General features: G+C 45.8%; 1 protein-coding gene across 8 annotated transcripts in view; it reads right to left on the bottom strand.

The window, feature by feature from the left end:
- The window catches only part of SHROOM3 (shroom family member 3), a 347616-nt gene that overhangs the window by 47167 nt on the left and 281602 nt on the right, over positions 1-18847 (bottom strand). The window contains exon 1 of one of the 8 annotated variants that reach the window (XM_047799668.1): positions 13924-14305. The exons of the other annotated variants lie outside the window; for them this stretch is intronic. Within the exon in view, the coding sequence (XP_047655624.1) occupies positions 13924-14003 (80 nt within the window). The 5' untranslated portion in view covers positions 14004-14305. Of the gene's footprint in view, positions 1-13923; positions 14306-18847 lie in introns of those variants that run through there. 8 annotated transcript variants of the gene reach the window in all.

Here is an 18847-nt window from a genome sequence, read left to right as displayed (position 1 = left end):
AAGACATTAATCAAAGAGCCTGGATTAATCTCATTTTCATCTGAAGCAACTTTTAGAATGTGTAAGAGACCCTGAAGGACTTAAGAGATAACGATTTCCCAAAAATACATACATTTCAACTCTCTGAAGAGAGGATATGGTGATAGGAAAATGGTCTTGTGTGAAGCCAAGGATCTGGAGCAAGCAAGGTTTTAGCAATGAGTCAAAAAATACTGGGTGGAGGGACCCGCTAGTCAGGTGGACCAACTTCTGGGCTGTGACATAGGCCAGGCAAAGTGAAAACAGTTGAAATCTCTTTTGATAAAATTCTGGGGTTGGGAGTTCCCATCGTGGCTCAGTGGTTAACGAATCCAACTAGGAACCATGAGGTTGTGGGTTCGATCCCTGGCCTTGCTCAGTGGGTTAAGGATCCGGTGTTGCTGTGAGCTGTGGTGTAGGTCGCAGATGCAGCTTGGATCCTGTGTTGCTGTGGCTCTGGCGTAGGCCAGTGGCTATAGCTCCGATTAGACCCCTAGCCTGGGAACCTCCATATGCCGCGAGAGCGGCTCAAGAAAAAGGCAAAAAGACAAAAAAAAATTTTTTTTCTGGGGATGGAGAAAGGCTGCAATGTGGCTAAAAGTCTCAGCTCTGAGGTCTGATAGACCTGAGTTCTAATCCTCATACCACCGGTGTTTAGCCTTTAGATTTTAGTTACATTTCTTAAACTGCTCTGAGTTTCCTCATCGTAAAAGGCAGATTATAACCGAACCTATTCCTAGATAGGGTTTTACGTGAGATTAACAATGAGATGATGTACCCGGCGCACAGTAAGAGCTCAATACATGTTAAATATAATTATCATCAGTCGTTCATTATTAATGAATTGACAAAGAGTAGAGACAAGCCCATCAGAGAGATTTGAGAGGAAGGACAGAAAAGGAGAGAAAGGGGCTGAGGGAATGAGGAGGCGAGGGGAAGGGACAGGAACCGGGGTGGTTGGTGGCCCAGCTCGGACCTTCCCACTACGGTACTGGGTTGGTAACTGGGGCAGAAACGGCACTGAGGCTTACTGTGATCACAGCCTGAAGGACCTTGGCCACCGTACTGCCAGGACAGTGACTGTGACCTCTAGTCAGGGAGGTAAACGCAGGCCAGGAAGGATAGATCTTGCCTACCTGGAACCTGGGAAAGAACTCAAGGAAGTGGCAGTGTAATGGAGCAGAACCCGTGGCACCTTCCTGAGACAGGCCCCACCCCCACATCCTCTGCTGCAGCTCCTGTCTGGGTGTCCAGGTAAGGGCCTCTGATGCACACGTCCTGAGTTGTTTTACAGATGCTAAGCCCCCAGCAAGTGGAAGAAACGATCTACTGGATGACCTCAAGCCTGTAGCCCCCAGACCCACTGGTGCCTAAGGACTGATAATGTTAACTCCTGTGACTCCACGCTGTTATCTCTCCATCAGCTAATAGGAGCACTAGGCACCAGCTCATCATATATGGTGGGACAGCCCTACCTCACTTTGCCTTTAAAAATGCGTTGCTGGGAATTCCTGTTGTGGCACAGCAGAAATGAGTCCGACTAGTATCCTTGAGGATCCCGAGTTGCTGTGGCTGTGGTGTAGGCTGACAGCTACAGCTCCAGGTTGATCCCTAGCCTGGGAACCTCCATATACTGCATGTGCAGCCCTAATAAGCAAGAAGAATAAAAATTCAAATTAAAAAAATTGCTTTGCTGAAATCTATTGGGTTTTTTTGTTTGTTTGTTTTTAGGGCCACGCATGAGACATATGGATGTTCCCAGGCTAGGGGTCAAACTGGAGTTACAGCTGCCGGCCTATGCCACAGCCACAGCAAAACGGGATCTGAGCTGCATCTGTGACCTACACCACAGCTCACAGCAATGCCAGATCCCCAACCCACTGAGCGAGCCCAGCGCTCAAACCCACATCTTCATGGATACTAGTTGGGTTCTTAACCCGTTGAGCCATGACAGGAAGTCCGGCATTCTGGTATTTTGAGTGCTAGCTGCCTGGGCTCCTTGCTTGGTGCCTGCAGGAAACGCTGTGCTCTCCTTCACCACCACTGGTGCCAGGAGACTGGCTTTACCCGGGCACAGGCAAGAGAACTCAAGTTTGGTTGAGGAATAGGAACCCAGCTTTGGGTTCAAGCAATGAAGCAGGATGCAAAACAAGAAACCAACCACAGAAGCCAATAAATGACAACCTGCTTGGCTCCTTGCCCCATACGTCTCTAAGCCTCATAGCAGGTCCCAGCTAACCCGTTCCTCGGGGTTCAGCACTGCCCCCAAGTTCGATGAGCCATTTCGCAGAGGGGGCATTCAGGGAGCCCTAGGTTAAAGCCTCCGTTTCGTAGCAGTCCGGTGTTCTTGCTATTAGCCCCACTTTGACCTTTGCACCCTGCTCCTTCAAAAATAGGGTGATGACTCTTCAACCAGTTCCTCGAAGCCAGGCTGCTTCCCTGACCTCCAGCTCCTCACTGACTTAAGAGTCCCACTTTATCAGCCAGTTCCATCTAGTGATGAGAAATCCTTCCTGATACTCCAAGCCCCTCAAGGATTGGCCCGAATCCCGCAGCCTGTAAATCCCAGAGTCAGTGTTGACACCCAGGCCAATGACTTTAGGCTCAATAAATGCTGTGGCTTACATACGGCAAAAGCCCAGAACTTAAAAAAATATAAAGTCTCTTTAGCCTAAGGCACCTGAAGACCGTTCATATGCGTACCATTTTGGACACAAAGGGTCCAGAATACATAAGGAGAAAAAACCACTCGTCATCTTCCTGCCCCCTGGTCTGGCCACCTGGTAAGAGGAGTTGGCAGGACCCCTCTCAGTAGTAGGATGCTAGCCCTGGACAGGCATTGGCCTTGAGAAGCCGATGGAGCAAGGCAAAGAGTGAACTCAGCCACACCCCTGAGGATGCTAATGCCGAGGATGGCTCTTCAGCAGCTTTATAGCCCAGCAGTATCTGCTCACCCCCAGCTAAAAACACCAGTGCTGCGAAACTTTCCCCATCCAAGGCAAACGGACAGGGCCTGAAAAACCCTACAACGATACAGAAAGAAGATCCCTCTTCCCATCAAGGAGACTAGGTATGAGATGATGTTTACGAGTAACTTCAGGGATTCCTGAGAAGCCCTCTTGTCTGAAACCTCAATGGAGAGAGGAGAGGAGGTACCCTGAAGTAGAATAGAGCCGCCCGGGCTTCTGTTTGATGGTCCAGCCCCTTCACGATCAGACCCCTTGCTGAACATTCTGAATCAGACTCTAACATATAAAAGAAGGCTGTGCAGAGAACAGTGAAGACACATGGAGCTGTTTCACCAAAATTAAGTGAAGAAAACTTCTCTTTGGGCTCAAAGACAACAGCAAGGCTTGCTTTTACATCTACCCTATCCACTCATTCCTTCCCGCTTGTTCAAGGGTGTCCATCCAGGCTCCCTGCATGCCAGCCACTCTGCTGGCACTGCGGATGCAAAGGAGAACCAAGTGTCATCAGGCCCAAACAATTCACAGTCCAGTAGAAGAGACAGCCAAGTCAATGGTCATCCAGCGAGATGGTACAGAGACCTGTACAAGGTGCTCACCGAACTGAGAACGAGTCACTCAGACACAGAGAACTGACTTGTGGCTGCCAGGGGGGAGGGGTGGATTGGGAGTTTGGGGTTAGCAGAGGCAAACCATTATACATAGAATGCATAAAAACAAGGTCCTACTGGACAGCGCAGGGAACTATATTCACTATCCTGTAATAAACCATAATGGAAAAGAATGTGAAAAAGAATGTATATCGTACACACACATACCCATGTGTATGTAAATAAAAGTGCATCACTTTGCTACACAGCAGAAATTAACCCAACACTGTAAATCAACTATCCATCAATACAATACATTTAATTGGGTGTTCCCATCGTGGCTCAGTGGTTAACGAATCCGACTAGGAACCATGAGGTTGCGGGTTCAATCCCTGGCCTTGCTCAGTGGGGTGAGGATCCGGCGTTGCCGTGAGCTGTGGTGTAGGTTGTAGACGCGGCTCGGATCCCGCATTGCTGGTGGCTCTGGCATAGGCTAGTGGCTACAGCTCCGATTAGACCCCTAGCCTGGGAACCTCCATGTGCCGCGGGAGTGGCCCAGAAAAGACAAAAAAGAAAAAAAAAAAAAAAAGAAATTCTGGAGTCACAAAACACACGGCCTTTGAGGAAAATCAAGTTGCTTTCCTTGCGCAGGGAGACAGAAAGGAAGTACTTTAAGGAGGGGTCTCTGAGAACTATCACAATTTGGGGGGTACTAGGTGGAGTGGGGCTGCAGGGAGTCCAAGAAGCTTCCAGAGAAGGAGGAAAAGGAGGAGAATGTGGGAGCTTCACAGAACAAGGAGAACTGTCAACATCCATCCCGGCCACTACAGAGAGATCAGTCTGATGCGGGCGGAGGCACGTCCACCAGATCTGATGACTGGTAAGTCATGGCCATGGAATGATGGGCAGAGGCCAGATTAGGATGGGGTGAGAGGGGAATGAAAGAGAAGATGGGAAGAGCAAGAGCAGGTGCTTCTTTTTTTTTTTTTTTTTTGGCTTTTTGCCTTTTCTAGGGCCGCTCCTGTGGCATATGGAGGTTCCCAGGCCAGGGGTCTAATTGGAGCTGTAGCTGCCGGCCTACACCACAGCCACAGCAACAGGGGATCCGAGCCGCATCTGCGACCCATACCACAGCTCAGAGCAACACCGGATCTTTAGCCCACTTAGCAGGGCCAGGGATCGAACCCGCCACCTCATGGTTCCTAGTCAGATTTGCCAACCACTGCGCCACAATGGGAACTCCAAGGGCAGGTGAGTCTTTCAAGAACTTGGCTCTAAAGGAGAGAAAGGGAACTTGAACTAGAAGACGAGAGGGAGCTAGGCAGTGTGAAGGGTTCATGCTTGCTGTGTTGTTTTAAATAATGAGAAGTAGGAGCAAATCTGTCGGAGACAGGGAGGGCAAGCACGCGCTGAAGACATGGAATGGAGAGAGGCTAACAGTCCTTAGGACTCATGAGGAAACGGCAAAAGATGGCATTCTAGGGCACGTGGCAGGCATGGCCATCTACGGGAAGGAGGCCAGTTCTGCTGAGACGAGAAGAAATCAGGAGGTGAGAGGTTGATGCTCCCCAGTATGAAAGGGAGCAAGTCGGGGACAGTGTAGGGACTTCATCCCCGTTGACCCCTATTTTCATTATAAAGCCCCAAAAGGAAGAGTGAGAGGACTTGATGTGGAGGGTGGGGCTCAAGGGACATGATAGATGAGGACTGAGGAGCTGAAACTGACCAGAGAGATATTTAAAAGATTTTAGCAGAGCTTCCGTGCCTACCCACTTGCATCTCACAAGCGTCCTAGCCTAATAAATCTATTTCTTGCCTATCAAAAAAAAAAAAAAGATTTTAAATAACGAAGACATGGTCTCCCCCCTTAAGGGGCTTATATTCTGGTGGGAAGACCAAATGGAGTAGTAATTCTCTAGTAAATAGAAAATCATAAAGAAGTAATTCCTACAGAAAAGATGAGGTAAGTGCCCAAGACTGGCAATGCCAAGCGGGGACACCCCACGTGGGGAGCTGCTTGCGGAGCAGACTGCAGAGGGAACTATTTGCCCTGGGGTAGGAGGTGGGGGCAGACTTCATCACAGGTTCTGAAAAACATCCGCCTTTTCTCTTGGATGCAGAACAGCTGTTGGGAGAAGGTTTCAGAGATAAATCTTTCTTTTATAAGATTCTTCTGATATGTACAGTTAAGTGATGAAATGAGGAAAAGAATAATGCAAATGATGACCAAAATATAGCCCAACTCTTATAAATGAGTACAACCTCAATAAAGAGCAGTTTGGCAACATTCAGTAGAATAACTTTTAAATGACATATCCATCAAAAGACAAAAACCCAATGCTCAGCAACAGCAGACCAGTTGAGCCAGTGTGGTACCTCCACAGGATGGGATACTTGTGTGGCCACTGAAAGAACTGAGTAGGAGTTCCCTCTGTGGCTCAGTGGTTAACAAACCCAACTAGGATCCATGAGGACACAGGTTCAATCCCTGGCCTAGCTCAGTGAGTTTAGGATCCAGCGTTGCTGTCAGCTGTGGTGTAGGTCGCAAGCACAGCTCAGATCTGGCATTGTTAGGGCTGTGGTGTAGGCTGGCAGCTGCAGCTCTGCTTTGACCCCTAGCCTGGGAACTTCCATACACTGCAGGTGCAGCCCTAAAAAGCAAACAAACAACAAACAAAAAAACACTGAGTAGTTCTATACATAATGATATGAAAATATCTCCAAGTGTACAGTTAGAGGACAACAGTAAGGGAGTTCCTGTTGTGGCTCGGCGGGTTAAGAACCCAACTAGTATGCATGAGGATGCGAGTCTGGTCCCTGGCCTCAGTCAGTGGGTTAAGGATCCGGTGTTGTTATGGCTGTGGTGTAGGCCAGCAGCTGTAGCTCCGATTTGCAGCTCCTAGCCCGGGGAACTTCCATATGCCGTGAGTGCAGCCCTAAAAAGAAAAAAAAAAAAAGGACAACACTACGATGCAGAATGGTGCCTACATTATCCTGCCGTGTATATGTGTGTGTGTGTGGGGGGAGGCATGATAATCACTTACATTTATTCATGTAAAGAATATTTTAGGAGAATACTTGAGGAACCAGAACCAGTGACTGCCTCTGGGGAGGAAAACTTCTTTTTCACTCTATTTCCTTTCTTTAACTTTTGATTTGTGTGCCGTGTACATGTGTTACCTATAAAAAAGCAAATTATTTTTAAAATAGCATCCCATTTTAAAAAATATAGTTCCCTGTACCTTGAGATAACCAAAAAAGTCAAGCAGCTGTTTACCGACTTTTGCAAGGATGCCAGTAATTTCATAAGCATTCCTCAAGAGTACAGCATGCTTTTAGCTTTTAGGATCGCTTTGATCTAAAAGAAGATAAGGGAGATATGTTCCCAAAGCACATTTCGTCATGAGCCTATCGATAAGAGTCAGAAGACGACTTAATTTTAAAACTGAGCAAACAAAGTTTGGTGTGTGGGTGTAATTCAAACACAGCCCTTTTGTTGTCTTCCTAACCGCAAACAAGGAAGCCTGACTGCGTGGGATGGGCAGGCTGATGAAACTGGAATTAGCAAGTGACACGATGTCCTCAGATGATTTTGCCTGAACACAGAGATTCCGGAATGCAAAGCAACTTTTGGAGAAACCTACAATAAAGCAGCTCAGGTCCTTCGAGCAGTATTCACCCATCATCTGCCATGTGTCTTCTGCCTTGTTCAAATACCAATGGAGCTCTGGGATGGGAGTGGGGGTAAGGGGGAGGGTTACAGATGGCCTCAAGGAGTTTATAATCTTACCGGGGACCCTCAGATGCAAGAAAAAGTATTCAACAGCCTCAAGGTATTAACTCATTCACTCGAAAACTCTTTGAAGTCCTACTGAGTGCCAAGCATCATTCTAGAAAATTGACACGTGTTCTTGCACTTAAATTTCATACTCTATCCTTACGATCGATGTAGGGCCATTAATGAGAAAATGAGGTCATCAGGAGCGAGTGGGCAACCTGTCCCCCGTCTCGAGGGTTGTGAGGAGCAGAGCTGCTATTTCGACTCACGCATCTGTCCCCAGAGCCAGTGTTCTTAACTTCCGAGCAATGAGCAGCATAAATGAGGTGAGGTGGGCAGAGCAGAGAGACAGACAATTAGCAAGAAAGCAAATAAACAGGGTGCTTTCCTGGAGTCAGAAGGTCTCTGGAGGAAATAAAACTGGGGCATGTGAGAATGTGATGAGGGTCCTGCTTTGGGTGAGGGATGGCCTCTTCGAGAGGGTGACATGCAAACCAGATCTAAATGATGGGAAAGAATTAACCATGCAAAGAGCCCGGGGGGTAGGGGAGAGGAAAGGGAGGTTTTGCAGTAATGAATTGGAGGTTTCCAAGGAGCAGAAGAGAGCAGAGCCAGAGCCTTGTGCATGAGGGACAGAAGGGAGGAAAGTCAGGAGATCACCTTGGGCCAGGTAGGCTCTGAGAATTTTGGTGTTGGTACCCCAAAGCACACGAGCTGCCAGTGATCAAGAATGGGGTCTGCAGCTGGTCAAAAGGCCTGGTAACAAGACTGCGACTTTCAATGACCTGGCAGGATTGGTATGCTTGGGATGAATGGAGAAGGAGACAACACAACTTGGAACATAAGCAGTTCTAAGCAGTGGGAGTTAATTCGTTGGTTGATGCTATTCCTTGATGAGCTGTTACAACGGAGACTTTGCTTGGGCTCTTCTGGGCGCAGTAACATTGTAAACCATGCCAGTTATGAACTGGATGTGAGCTGAATGGGTGAGAATATCAAATATATGCCGACTACCAGCATGACCAAATAAAACATCAAATTCTTCATCCATTTACAAACCACTCCTTGCCATCATTTGTTTAGTGCACAACGCAGCTAAGTCCATCATAACAAGGTTCTAGTCTAACCTCCCCCCCAAAAAAGAAAGAAAATACAATAATACCAATATATTAGAATTAACATGTCCTGGATTTGGGTTGAGGGTCTTCATGATATACTTACTGAACACCACGTGCTTATTAGCAGAGGATAAAGCATCTTCCTTAAGGTTCTTTTTGCACCTTGCTATTATTTTTGTCCCTATTTCTCTTCCGCTTTTAAAAACATTATGAAATACTTCGAACATCCATAAATGCATGCAAATGAAGATTAAAAACACTCATGTACTTATTACCAAAATGGACCAAATCTTAGTATTTTCCCTATTTTATTGCTGGTATTGTTTTGAATAGGTAATTCATTCATACAGTTTTTTTTAAAAGATCAAAATCATTGAGAAATTGGGTTGTGGGATGGAAATCCTGTGAAATTGGATTGTGATGATCATTATACAACTACAGATGTGATAAATTCATTGAGTTAAAAAAAGAAGTCATTGAGAAATCTTACTTTCCCTGCTTCCCAGCCCCTTCCACGAACCATTTCTCTTCTCCCTACAGGGAACGTTTGTGGTTATTTTCTTATATATTTTCCCCAGTGCTTTGTTATGCAAATATAAGCAAATATGAACAGATCTCGTTTCACCCCTTCACAAAAGGAAAGCTGTGTGGTGGTCAACCCCTTGCATTTTTGAACTTAACAACACATACTGGAGATCATTCTCGATCGGTATTTACAGAGCTTCCTCACAGTCTGGCTTTTCCTTTTAGCCTCCTGGTATTCCGCTGGGGGCGTATACCGTATTTATTTAACCAAACCCTTTCTGTAGACATTTTTTGTTATTACAAATAATACTTCAATGAAGAACCATGTCCATACACTGTTTTCTATTTATGCCGACATATCTGCCGGCTCAAAATAAGGGGGATTGCTGGCTCAAAATAAAATGTACGTGCAATTCTGGTACTTATGGCTAAATTGCCCCTTTCATGCTTTAAAGGAGAAACAAACTTAACATGGATGTTAAACGTCACTGTGCAAGTAATTAGGGGGCATTACAACTCTACCTTTAGTACAGAAGAACTGATTCGGACGTGGACAACAATGACTTTTTAGACATTTCCTGTTTATAGGAAAACGACGCACCCCCAAACCCTGATGACAGAAATACACAGACCATGAAAACTACAACCGGGGTTCCTGCTGTGGCTCAGCAGTTAAGAACCCAGCTAGTGTCTGTGAGGATGCAAGATCAATCTCTGGCCTTACTCAGTGGGTTAAAGATTCGGCACTGCCGAAAGCTGAAGGGTAGGTCATAGATGGGCTCAGATCTAGTGCGGCCCTTAGCCCGGGAACCTCCATGGGCTGCAGGTGTGGCCCTAAAAAGAAATGAAAAAGAAAATAAAGGAGAAAAAGTAAGAAAGGAAGGAAGGAAGGAAGGAAGGAAGGAAAAAAATTATGACTAAGTCAAGCTGCACTGGGCTGCACTCATAACACTGTTTTATTTATAGATCCAGATGGAATTCTCTCTGGAATAAAAAAAAAAAATCACCCTAGGAGTTCCCGTGGTGGCTCAGTGGTTAACAAATCCGACTAGGAACGATGAGGTTTTGGGTTTGATCCCTGGCCTCGCTCAGTGGGTTAAGGATCTGGCATTGCCATGAGCTGTGGTGTAGGCCGGCAGCTGCAGCTCCGATTCAACCCCTAGCCTGGGAACCTCCATATGCCGAGGAAGTGGCCCAAGAAATGGCAAAAAGACAAAAAAAAACCCAAAACACCCTTTATTGAGATATGTTTTCTACATGTTCACAGGAGACAGAGAAGCTCTCGAGAATTTTTAGAGTTGAAAAAAAAATCATCCTCCAAAATGTAGAAAAAGGTAGTGATTGTTCTTTAACATACTTCTGATTGTGTGTGTTCACCCTCTTAGCCATTTTCAGCACATCTAACCTCTAGTTTCTATGACTACTGGGCTCCTCGAGGCTATACTTCAGATTTTGGGGGGGGGGGGGGTCATTTTAGGGCTGCACCTGTGGCATATGGAAGTTCCCAGTCTAGGGGTCCAATCAGAGTTGTAGCCGCCAGCCTACGCCGCAGTCACAGCAACGCAGGATCCAAGCTGCATCTGCGACCTACACTAACATCTCATGGCAACACCAGATCCTTAACCCATTGAGAGAGCCCAGGGGTCTCAAACCCACATCCTCATGGATACTAGTCAGGTTTGTTACCACTGAGCCACGACAGGGACTCCCCAGACTTTTTTGGATCCACAGAAAAATCTAACAAGCTAACATTTCCAAGGCTTTTATAATTGCCCTCACTAATAACATCTGTGTCTTTAAAAAGTGGTTCAGTGGATAGAAAGGTATGTGCATTAGGTAATATAACCCCATAGCAACACACAGTCCTTTCTGGAAAGAGAAGTTCTTTTTAAATGTCACATCCTGATAATATGCCCCAGGGACTTCTGGCTTTGGCAACTGAATTACAAGTAAGAGTGAAATCAGCTACCAGACAAAATAAGACTCTGCCACCTAAAATTTGCATAAAGAGTTAAGAAAACCACACACATCCCTTTCCTTGTAAGACAGTTTACCCCATTCTTCCACACCTGTTTCAACAGCTTTCACTGGAAGTTTATCTCATCCTAGTCCTCTGTTTTGAAACATTTCTTAAGGATTAAGTTTTATTGATAACCATAAAAAAGAGGGGACCAGCCATGGGGATAGGCGTTTTTCACTTAGTCACCAATGGGGGGATGATGCTGAAATATCTTTTTCTCAATATTCCCCTCTTTCTACACTCCTCCCCTCAACTCTGATGGCTACTGAGGAATCAGAATAGTCAACTCTCCTCCCGACACTTCGATGTCTGCCTGGGAGTCATGGCAGAAGTGATGGCGACACTCTTAACATCTTTGCTCTGTAACAACATCCACCTTCATCTTTCTTTGACTTGCAAATTCAATTACAATAGGCTAGCAAAGCATACATAGACTACCATATGCTCTGATTATCAACAATTTCTTCTCAACTATCAATTTTTTTTTTGGTCTTTTTGCCTTTTCTTGGGCCGCTTCCTGCAGCATATGGAGGTTCTCAGGCTAGGGGTTGAATCGGAGCTGTAGCCGCCGGTCTACACCACAGCCACAGCAACTCGGCAACACCGGATCCTTAACCCACTGAGCAAGGCCAGGGATCAAACCCACAATCTCATGGTTCCTAGTCGGATTCGTTAACCACTGCGCCATGATAGGAACTCCTCAACTATCAGTTTTGAACTGGACGTTTTATTTGCTGGAAGAAGGAAGGAGAGACTGGCTGTACTGATGTCTTCAGATATCAGATATTACAACTTTAAAACTCTTGGGAGTTCCCACGTGTTAAGGACTGGTGGCTCAGTGGGTTAAGGACTGGTGTTGTCAATGCTGTGGCACGGGTTTGATGCCTGGCCTGGGCACTTCAGCATGTCACGGGTACCGCCAAAAGTAAATAAAATTTTCTTCTTTACTATTTCTCTGTGCCACAGAATCTGTTGCTGGATTTGGGGAGAGAAATCACCTCCCTGCTATTTGTTTTGACCTTCCACACACAGACACTCATAAACACACTCTCATGGATCTCAGAGGGGATCAAATAGTTGCAGAGAACTAGAAACGCAGTGTGTGCCCCGGCATCACCCGAGGCTCGCCCAGATCAGGAGCAGCTCAGCAGCACAGGGGAAGGTGGGCGGGCTCTCCCCCTCCACCCAGGGCAGGGGCTGCCAGCTGAGGGCAGGAAGGGCAGGGCCCCACCACAACAGGGGATACACCCCCTTCCCAAGGTGTAAATCCACAGAAGAACATCCTTGAGGGTTTAAAGGATGCCCTTTAAAACAAATACCAGCCAGGATATTTCAAAATCAAGCTAATTAATTTTTATACAATGCCAGTGCACAGACTGCATTTCATTTGCCAAGACAAGTATAGAAAGGTTTTTTGTGTGTGTGTGTGTGTGTGTGTGTGTGTGTGTGTGTGTGTGTGGTAGAAGCCTTACCTCTTGGTCGTGATTTTTTTCTAAACACCATCCCATTCAACAAAAACAAATACATGCTCCCCAAACGTCCAACGCCAAAGACACTAAGTTCTCTTTTGGAGCGAGTCTGATGCATCTGATTGTGTTTTTCTTTTCTCTATTTCACTTTCTCCTCATTCAAAGGAAGAGGCGGCAAATGAGAAATTAAAGGCAGCAAGAAAACAAGGGAGAGGACAGAAAGCATTAATTTTAGATAAGAACCTTAATCGATGGGCAAAAGAAGAATCTACATTTTAAAATCATACTGGAAAAAGAATTATTCACTGAAATAAAGTTTTCAAATATTACCAAAACCGGAATGAAAAGAATAGTGAGGGTTTTAAGGTAGAGAACCCCAGTCCCACAGTTCCTATGTACCAATATCTCCAGAATGAATTTTACAACAAGGAGGAGTTTACCAGCCACCACCATTCACACCCAACGTGACACTGTTGGGGAAAAAATAACACAACTCAGAAGAATGCTCTCTCTTATTCACCTTCACATGAAAGATGGCCAAAGCAAACTTGAAAAACCAGCCCAGGATCTCTATGTATGTGTGTTTTATAATTTAAGCAGTTCATATTTTCTTTTTTACCTGGCACATGGTATACCAATAAGATGAATGCCTGTCAGAATAAATACTCAAGTCACCTTGAATTCTAGTGCCTGACTTCAACGGCACGGCCACCTGTTCTCTGCCATATCATGTTTTAAGTAAAAGCATCCCTAGACATAAAGAGTGGCATTAAGCATAGCTCTGAACAAAAATTTCATATCAGCGATGATAAGGATAAGAGCTGCATTCAAACTCCTGCAAAGCAAGGATAATCAAGTATTTAAGCCTTCCATGGTGATGGAGTTAAATAAGGTACAAACACTTCTTTTCAGGTAAACTCAAAGTTAAACGAGAAGACCACACCTTGTCTTCAAAATTGAGAAGACAGTTGCAGGTTCCTTTTTTTTACACAAACATTGGCAATAAGAATAGAGAACTTGGCTCCTAGGACACAGATAAGTACCAGTTCCTCCAGAGAAAGAGAAACTGCTACCCTGAAATTCCCTGGGGAAATAGGGAAGCAAAACCACAAGGCACACGACACAAAAAGCAACTGCTAACATGAATGAGATCAAAAGCCACTCTAAATAGTACATCATAAGAAATACGGCAACTCTATGTATCAGAGAGAATGACTGACAATTCCCACATATTAACAGCACAAAGAATTTCCCAAGGTGCTCAAATCATGTGACCTTCCGTGACACTGAAGAGAAATGGGCTTGAACTTAACAAGCGGTTGGTTATTAATTTGGCTTAATAAATAGATACGGCACCCCATCAAAAAGACACATGTAAAAGGCTTGGCAGGGGAGAATCCTGCCACTCAAGATTCATTCTAACAGAAGAGCGGGCTTACCTGGTGGCAAAGAGGAACATCCTAGATAACAACCCTCTGGCCAACTGCAAGTCATACTCAGGAGTGGGATAAAAAGCCATTTCACCCTGTGACTGCTCTATCTGCTCCTCGATTCTCAACGATTCCAGGCGGTTCCATGCGCCTCCCCTCAGGGGGCCTGAACTGACTGGAACACACTAAGCTTCACGTACGTGGGAGGGGCTCATTGCCAGCCACTTCTGTAAATCGCCCAGTAAAAGTCAACTCCTGCTCTCTAAGAGGAAAGGAGAGAAAGAGACACTTGGTAACTCTCTGAGAAGAGCCAGCATCATCAGACAACAACACACAGCTTGGAAAGGCCAGAATTCTAGGCTGTGGGCAGGAGGAGGAGGAGGCAAGGAAGGAAAATCATCTGTGGAAAAAATGCATCAAACTGCAATCAGGAAGTTTTCTTTTTAATTGATCTCCTCTGCTAAACCCACGTCCTCCTCCACAGGCAAAAATGCCGCTGTCTGCAAAAATGTCTGTTAATGGCTTGAAGCTTCCCACAGTGGGCGAGGCGACTGAAGGCGGTCCTACACCAACATCCACTGAGGCTCCCTGACACACCGGGGCGGCAGTACAGGGACAGAACTCACTGCCAATAGAAATGCAAGTGCCAGCTGAGCTCACCTTGCTGCCCACGTGAGAATGAATGAAGTCAAAGCCTGAGCGTCTATTACCCATTCACCTCAATTCCCTTTCTAGAGCCCACATGGCCACGTATGGGTAAGTGCTTCCTGATGAGATGGGAAAGTCCTTATAATGATGGTGACCCTCAGTGGCGGGTGAGGAAGGGATGAGAACTTCACGGAGGAAGCACTGGCTGGGGAAAATCTCTGAGTTTTTTTTTGTTTTTTGTTTTTTTGTTTTTTGGTGTTTTTTTTGGTGTTTTCTAGGGCTGTTCCTGCGGCATATGGAGATTCCCAGGCTAGGGGTCAAATAGGAGCTGTAGCCGCAGGCCTACACCACAGCCACAGCAACTCAGAGATCCGAGCCGCATCTGCAACCCACACCACAGCCCATGGCAACGCTGGCTCCTAAACCCACTGAGCAAGGCCAGGGATCAAACCTGCAACGTCATGGTTCCTAGTCAGATTCGTTAACCACTGAGTCACGATGGGAACTCCCTGAGGTGTTGTTGTTTTTTGTTTGTTTGTTTGTTTTTTAGGTGAAACATTTCGGTCTATTTAACTCATTGAACTACCCTAGCCTGAGGCTTGACAGATTTTAGGGAGAAGTTCTGCCAAGACAACTTCATAGGAGTCCTAGATCATATGAGTCCTAGATCATAGGATTCCTACTGACAAGTTAGACGAGAGAGAATTCAGGGATCTGAGCAGGAAAGGAAGGGTTGGAGGTATGAGAATATTAAGCCCTGGACCACTAAGAGTTTCTCTCTGTAGCTTGGTGGTTTGGCTGGTCCCTGTATAGACCTTGGGGTGGGGGGAGGCAAGGATGGAGTTTCTTCCTTCTGCTCTTTCCTTTTCCTTATGTATAAGTGAAAAACTCCTTTCTGGTTAGTTACTCCATGAAAAAGGAGCTACATACACCCATGCCCCATTGGACTTGGAATTGGCTTACAAGGTGATCCAAGCCCTTTGCAATTCCAAAATCAGTATAGGGGTCATGACCTGTCATGAATTAGACTTGCTCACTGCCCACTACTAGCCTCCCACATCCATACCTGTAAGACTCCCAAGACACTAAGCACATCGTGCCTGCTCTCCCTAAAGACATCCGCACTTCACCCCCTCCCACACTGCAAAACAGGATTTAGACCACAGCCAGCTTAAAGGACAAAGACGGCCAAAGCTGGAACAAAGTGAGCAATAGTGTAAATAACAGTCTTGGATTATAACCTGCAGAATAAAATAATACGAAGGACTCCTTACTGATATAAATAGCTGGACAAATAAGTGGGGGAAAGAGACAGCTCTTCCTGATGGAAGACTTCCAATGAATAAACGAGGAAGGAATAAAAGAAATACAGACTCATATTCAGAACGTTTCAGTAATAACTACCGCAGGCAAATATCTTTCCATGGCTGCTGAAATCAGCAGGAGAAAGCCTGAGGAGGAAGAATGTTTGCATAGCCTCAAAGCTATCGCCCACCAAAATACATACCTATTACAAGATACACGTAACAACTTGAGAGTGAAGAAACCTGGCTGACCTCACCTTAACCAGGCAATCAAAGGTTAACATCACCAGTAATAACACATATTGACACCATGTGACCCCAGAGAGGACACACCAAGACGGTCACGTCACTTTTGTGGTATGTTTGCCAAAAATGCATAACCTCAATCCGATCGTGAGACAATATCAGACAAACCAAGATAGAAGGCATTCTACCAGATAGCTGGTCCATACTCTTCAAAAGCATCAAGGTCATAGAGGACAAGGAAAGATGGAAGAAGCAGCACAGATTCGAGGAGACTAAGGAAATGTGATGATTAAACACAACATAGGAATGGAAAAGGGACATTAGCAGGTTAAAAAAAAAGATGAAATCTGAATAAAGTCTATAAAAGTCTTACAGGCTGTAGTGAATAGTGTTACACTGGAAGCTCCCATGTGGCACAGCAGGTTAAGGCTCTGGCGTTGCTGCAGCTGTGGTGCAGGTTGCGGCTGTGGCACAGTTTCGATCCCTAGCCTGGGAACTTCCACATGCTGGGGGTGTAGTCAAAAAAAAAGGATTACACCAACGCTAGTTTCTTTTTTTGTTTATTTATTTTACTGGAGTATAGTTGATTTTACAATGTGTCAATTTCTGCTGTACAGCAAAGTGATTCAGTTACACATATACACACATCCTTTTTCAAATTCTATTCCATTATGGTTTATCACAGGACATTGACTATAGCTCCCTGTGCTATACAGTAGGAACTTGTTGTTAACTAATGCTAATTTCTTAGTTTTATTTTACTATTATTATCTTTTATAGCTGCATCTGCAGCATATGGAATTTCCCAGGCCAGAGATTACAAATGAGCTGCAGCTGCAACCTACACAGCAGTCCCGGCCAACACCAGATCCTTTAACACACTGCACCGGGCCAGGGATGGAACCCGTGCCTCTGCAGAGCACCCAAGCTGCTACAGTTGGATTCCTAACCCCCTGTGCCACAGCAGGAACTCCTCTTAGTTTTAATATTTATACCATAGCTGTAAGAGATCTTAACATTAGGGAAAGTGACATGATGGATGTATGAGAAATTTCGATACTATTTTTGCGACTTTGAAAGTATTTCCAAATAAAAAGTAAAAAACAGAACAGGCAGGATTCAGGATCTGAACATAATTGGATGAGAACCACGCCAATTTCCAAGTGCAGCCCCACATCAGTGAAACCCGGGTTGCAGAGACCCCAGAGGAGAGGAAAGAGGGGGACTATTGCAGGGGCTCACAATACAGTTCTGGAGACGAGACACCTGTAAAGTTCTTAGAGTGTAAGTAGAGTAGAAATTCCAGCCAGTAGGATGTGAGCAGGTGTGATGTTTGCAACATCCAGTGCCTGACTTTTTCAAAAGGACACAGCTTGCCTGTCTGCCCCTTCCAGTCTCCTTCACGCAGACAGCACCAGGGGCCTCGACCATGCTGAGAACGCCAGCACCAGCTGGGTTTGGTTTTGTTTGTTTGTTTTGCTTTTTAGGGCACACCTGCGGCATATGGAGGTTCCCAGGCTAGAGGTCAAATTGGAGCTGATGCAGGATCCAAGCCTCATCTGCAACCTACGTAGCAACTCACGGCAACGCTGGATCCTTAACCCACTGAACAAGGCAAGAGATCGAACCCACATCCTCATGGATCCTAGTCGGGTTCGTTAACCGCTGAGCCATGACGGGAACTCCAGCTGCAGCCTTTTTTTTTTTTTTTTTGCTTTTTAGGGCCACACCCTAAGCATATGGAGGTTCCCAGGCTAGGGGTCTAGTCGGAGCTATAGCTGCTGGCCTACATCACAGCCACAGCAACACCAGATCCTTAACCCACTGAGCAAGGCCAGGCCAGTCGGGTTCGTTAACTGCTAAGCAAGGACTGAAACTCAACTGTTTTTAATTACAGTTTTAAAAACACTTCTGAGTGTTTTTTTATTTTTATTTAGCTCTTTTTTATGGCATACTGAGCCATATGGAAGTTCCTGGGCCAGGGACTGAATCCAAGCCACAGTTGGGACCTACCAAGCAGCTTTGGCAATACCAGATCGTTTAACCCACTGTGCCACCAGGGATCAAGCCTGTGCCTCTGCAGGGACCTGAGCTGCTGCAGCTGGATTCTTAACCCGCTGAACCACAGCGGAAACTCCCTGAACATAGTTTTTTTTTTCTTTTTTGGCCACCCCACAGCACATAGGGTTCCTGGGCCAGGGTTCAGATCTGAGCCCCAGTTGTAAATTACGCCACAGCTGTGGCAATGCAAGGTCCTTTAACCCACTGTGCCAGGCTGGGGATCGAACCTGCATCCCAGTGCTCCAGAGACATTGACAATCCCGTTGCGCCACAGCGGGAACTCCTCTCTGAAGGTGTATGCTTTTTTTAAAAGATATTTGCATCAAATGATTTGAGGGACCCCTTCCCCCCCCACCCCCCGCCGATTACCTTCAAGGAACTTTATGCTTCTTCAGAACCTAGTTTGAAAGCTGCCCTTAGAAGTTCCCGTCATGGCGCAATGGAAACGAATCTGACTAGGAACCATGAGGTCGTGGGTTCAATCCCTGGCCTTGCTCAGTGGCTTAAGGGTCCAGTGTTGCTGTGAGCTGTGGTGTAGGCCGGCGGCTATAGCTCCGATTCGACCCCTAGCCTGGGAACCTTCATATGCCACAGGTGTGGCCCTAAAAGGCAAAATTAAAAAGAAAAGAAAGCTGTCCTTAAAGTGTTTTCTTCTGAACTCTAAGCTCCCATCT

The sequence above is a fragment of the Phacochoerus africanus genome, chromosome 10, assembly GCF_016906955.1.
Source record: "Phacochoerus africanus isolate WHEZ1 chromosome 10, ROS_Pafr_v1, whole genome shotgun sequence".
NCBI classification, from domain to species: Eukaryota; Metazoa; Chordata; class Mammalia; order Artiodactyla; family Suidae; genus Phacochoerus; species Phacochoerus africanus.
The sequence above is the reverse complement of the archived record's forward strand: the minus strand, read 5'-3'. Positions and strand labels throughout refer to the sequence as shown.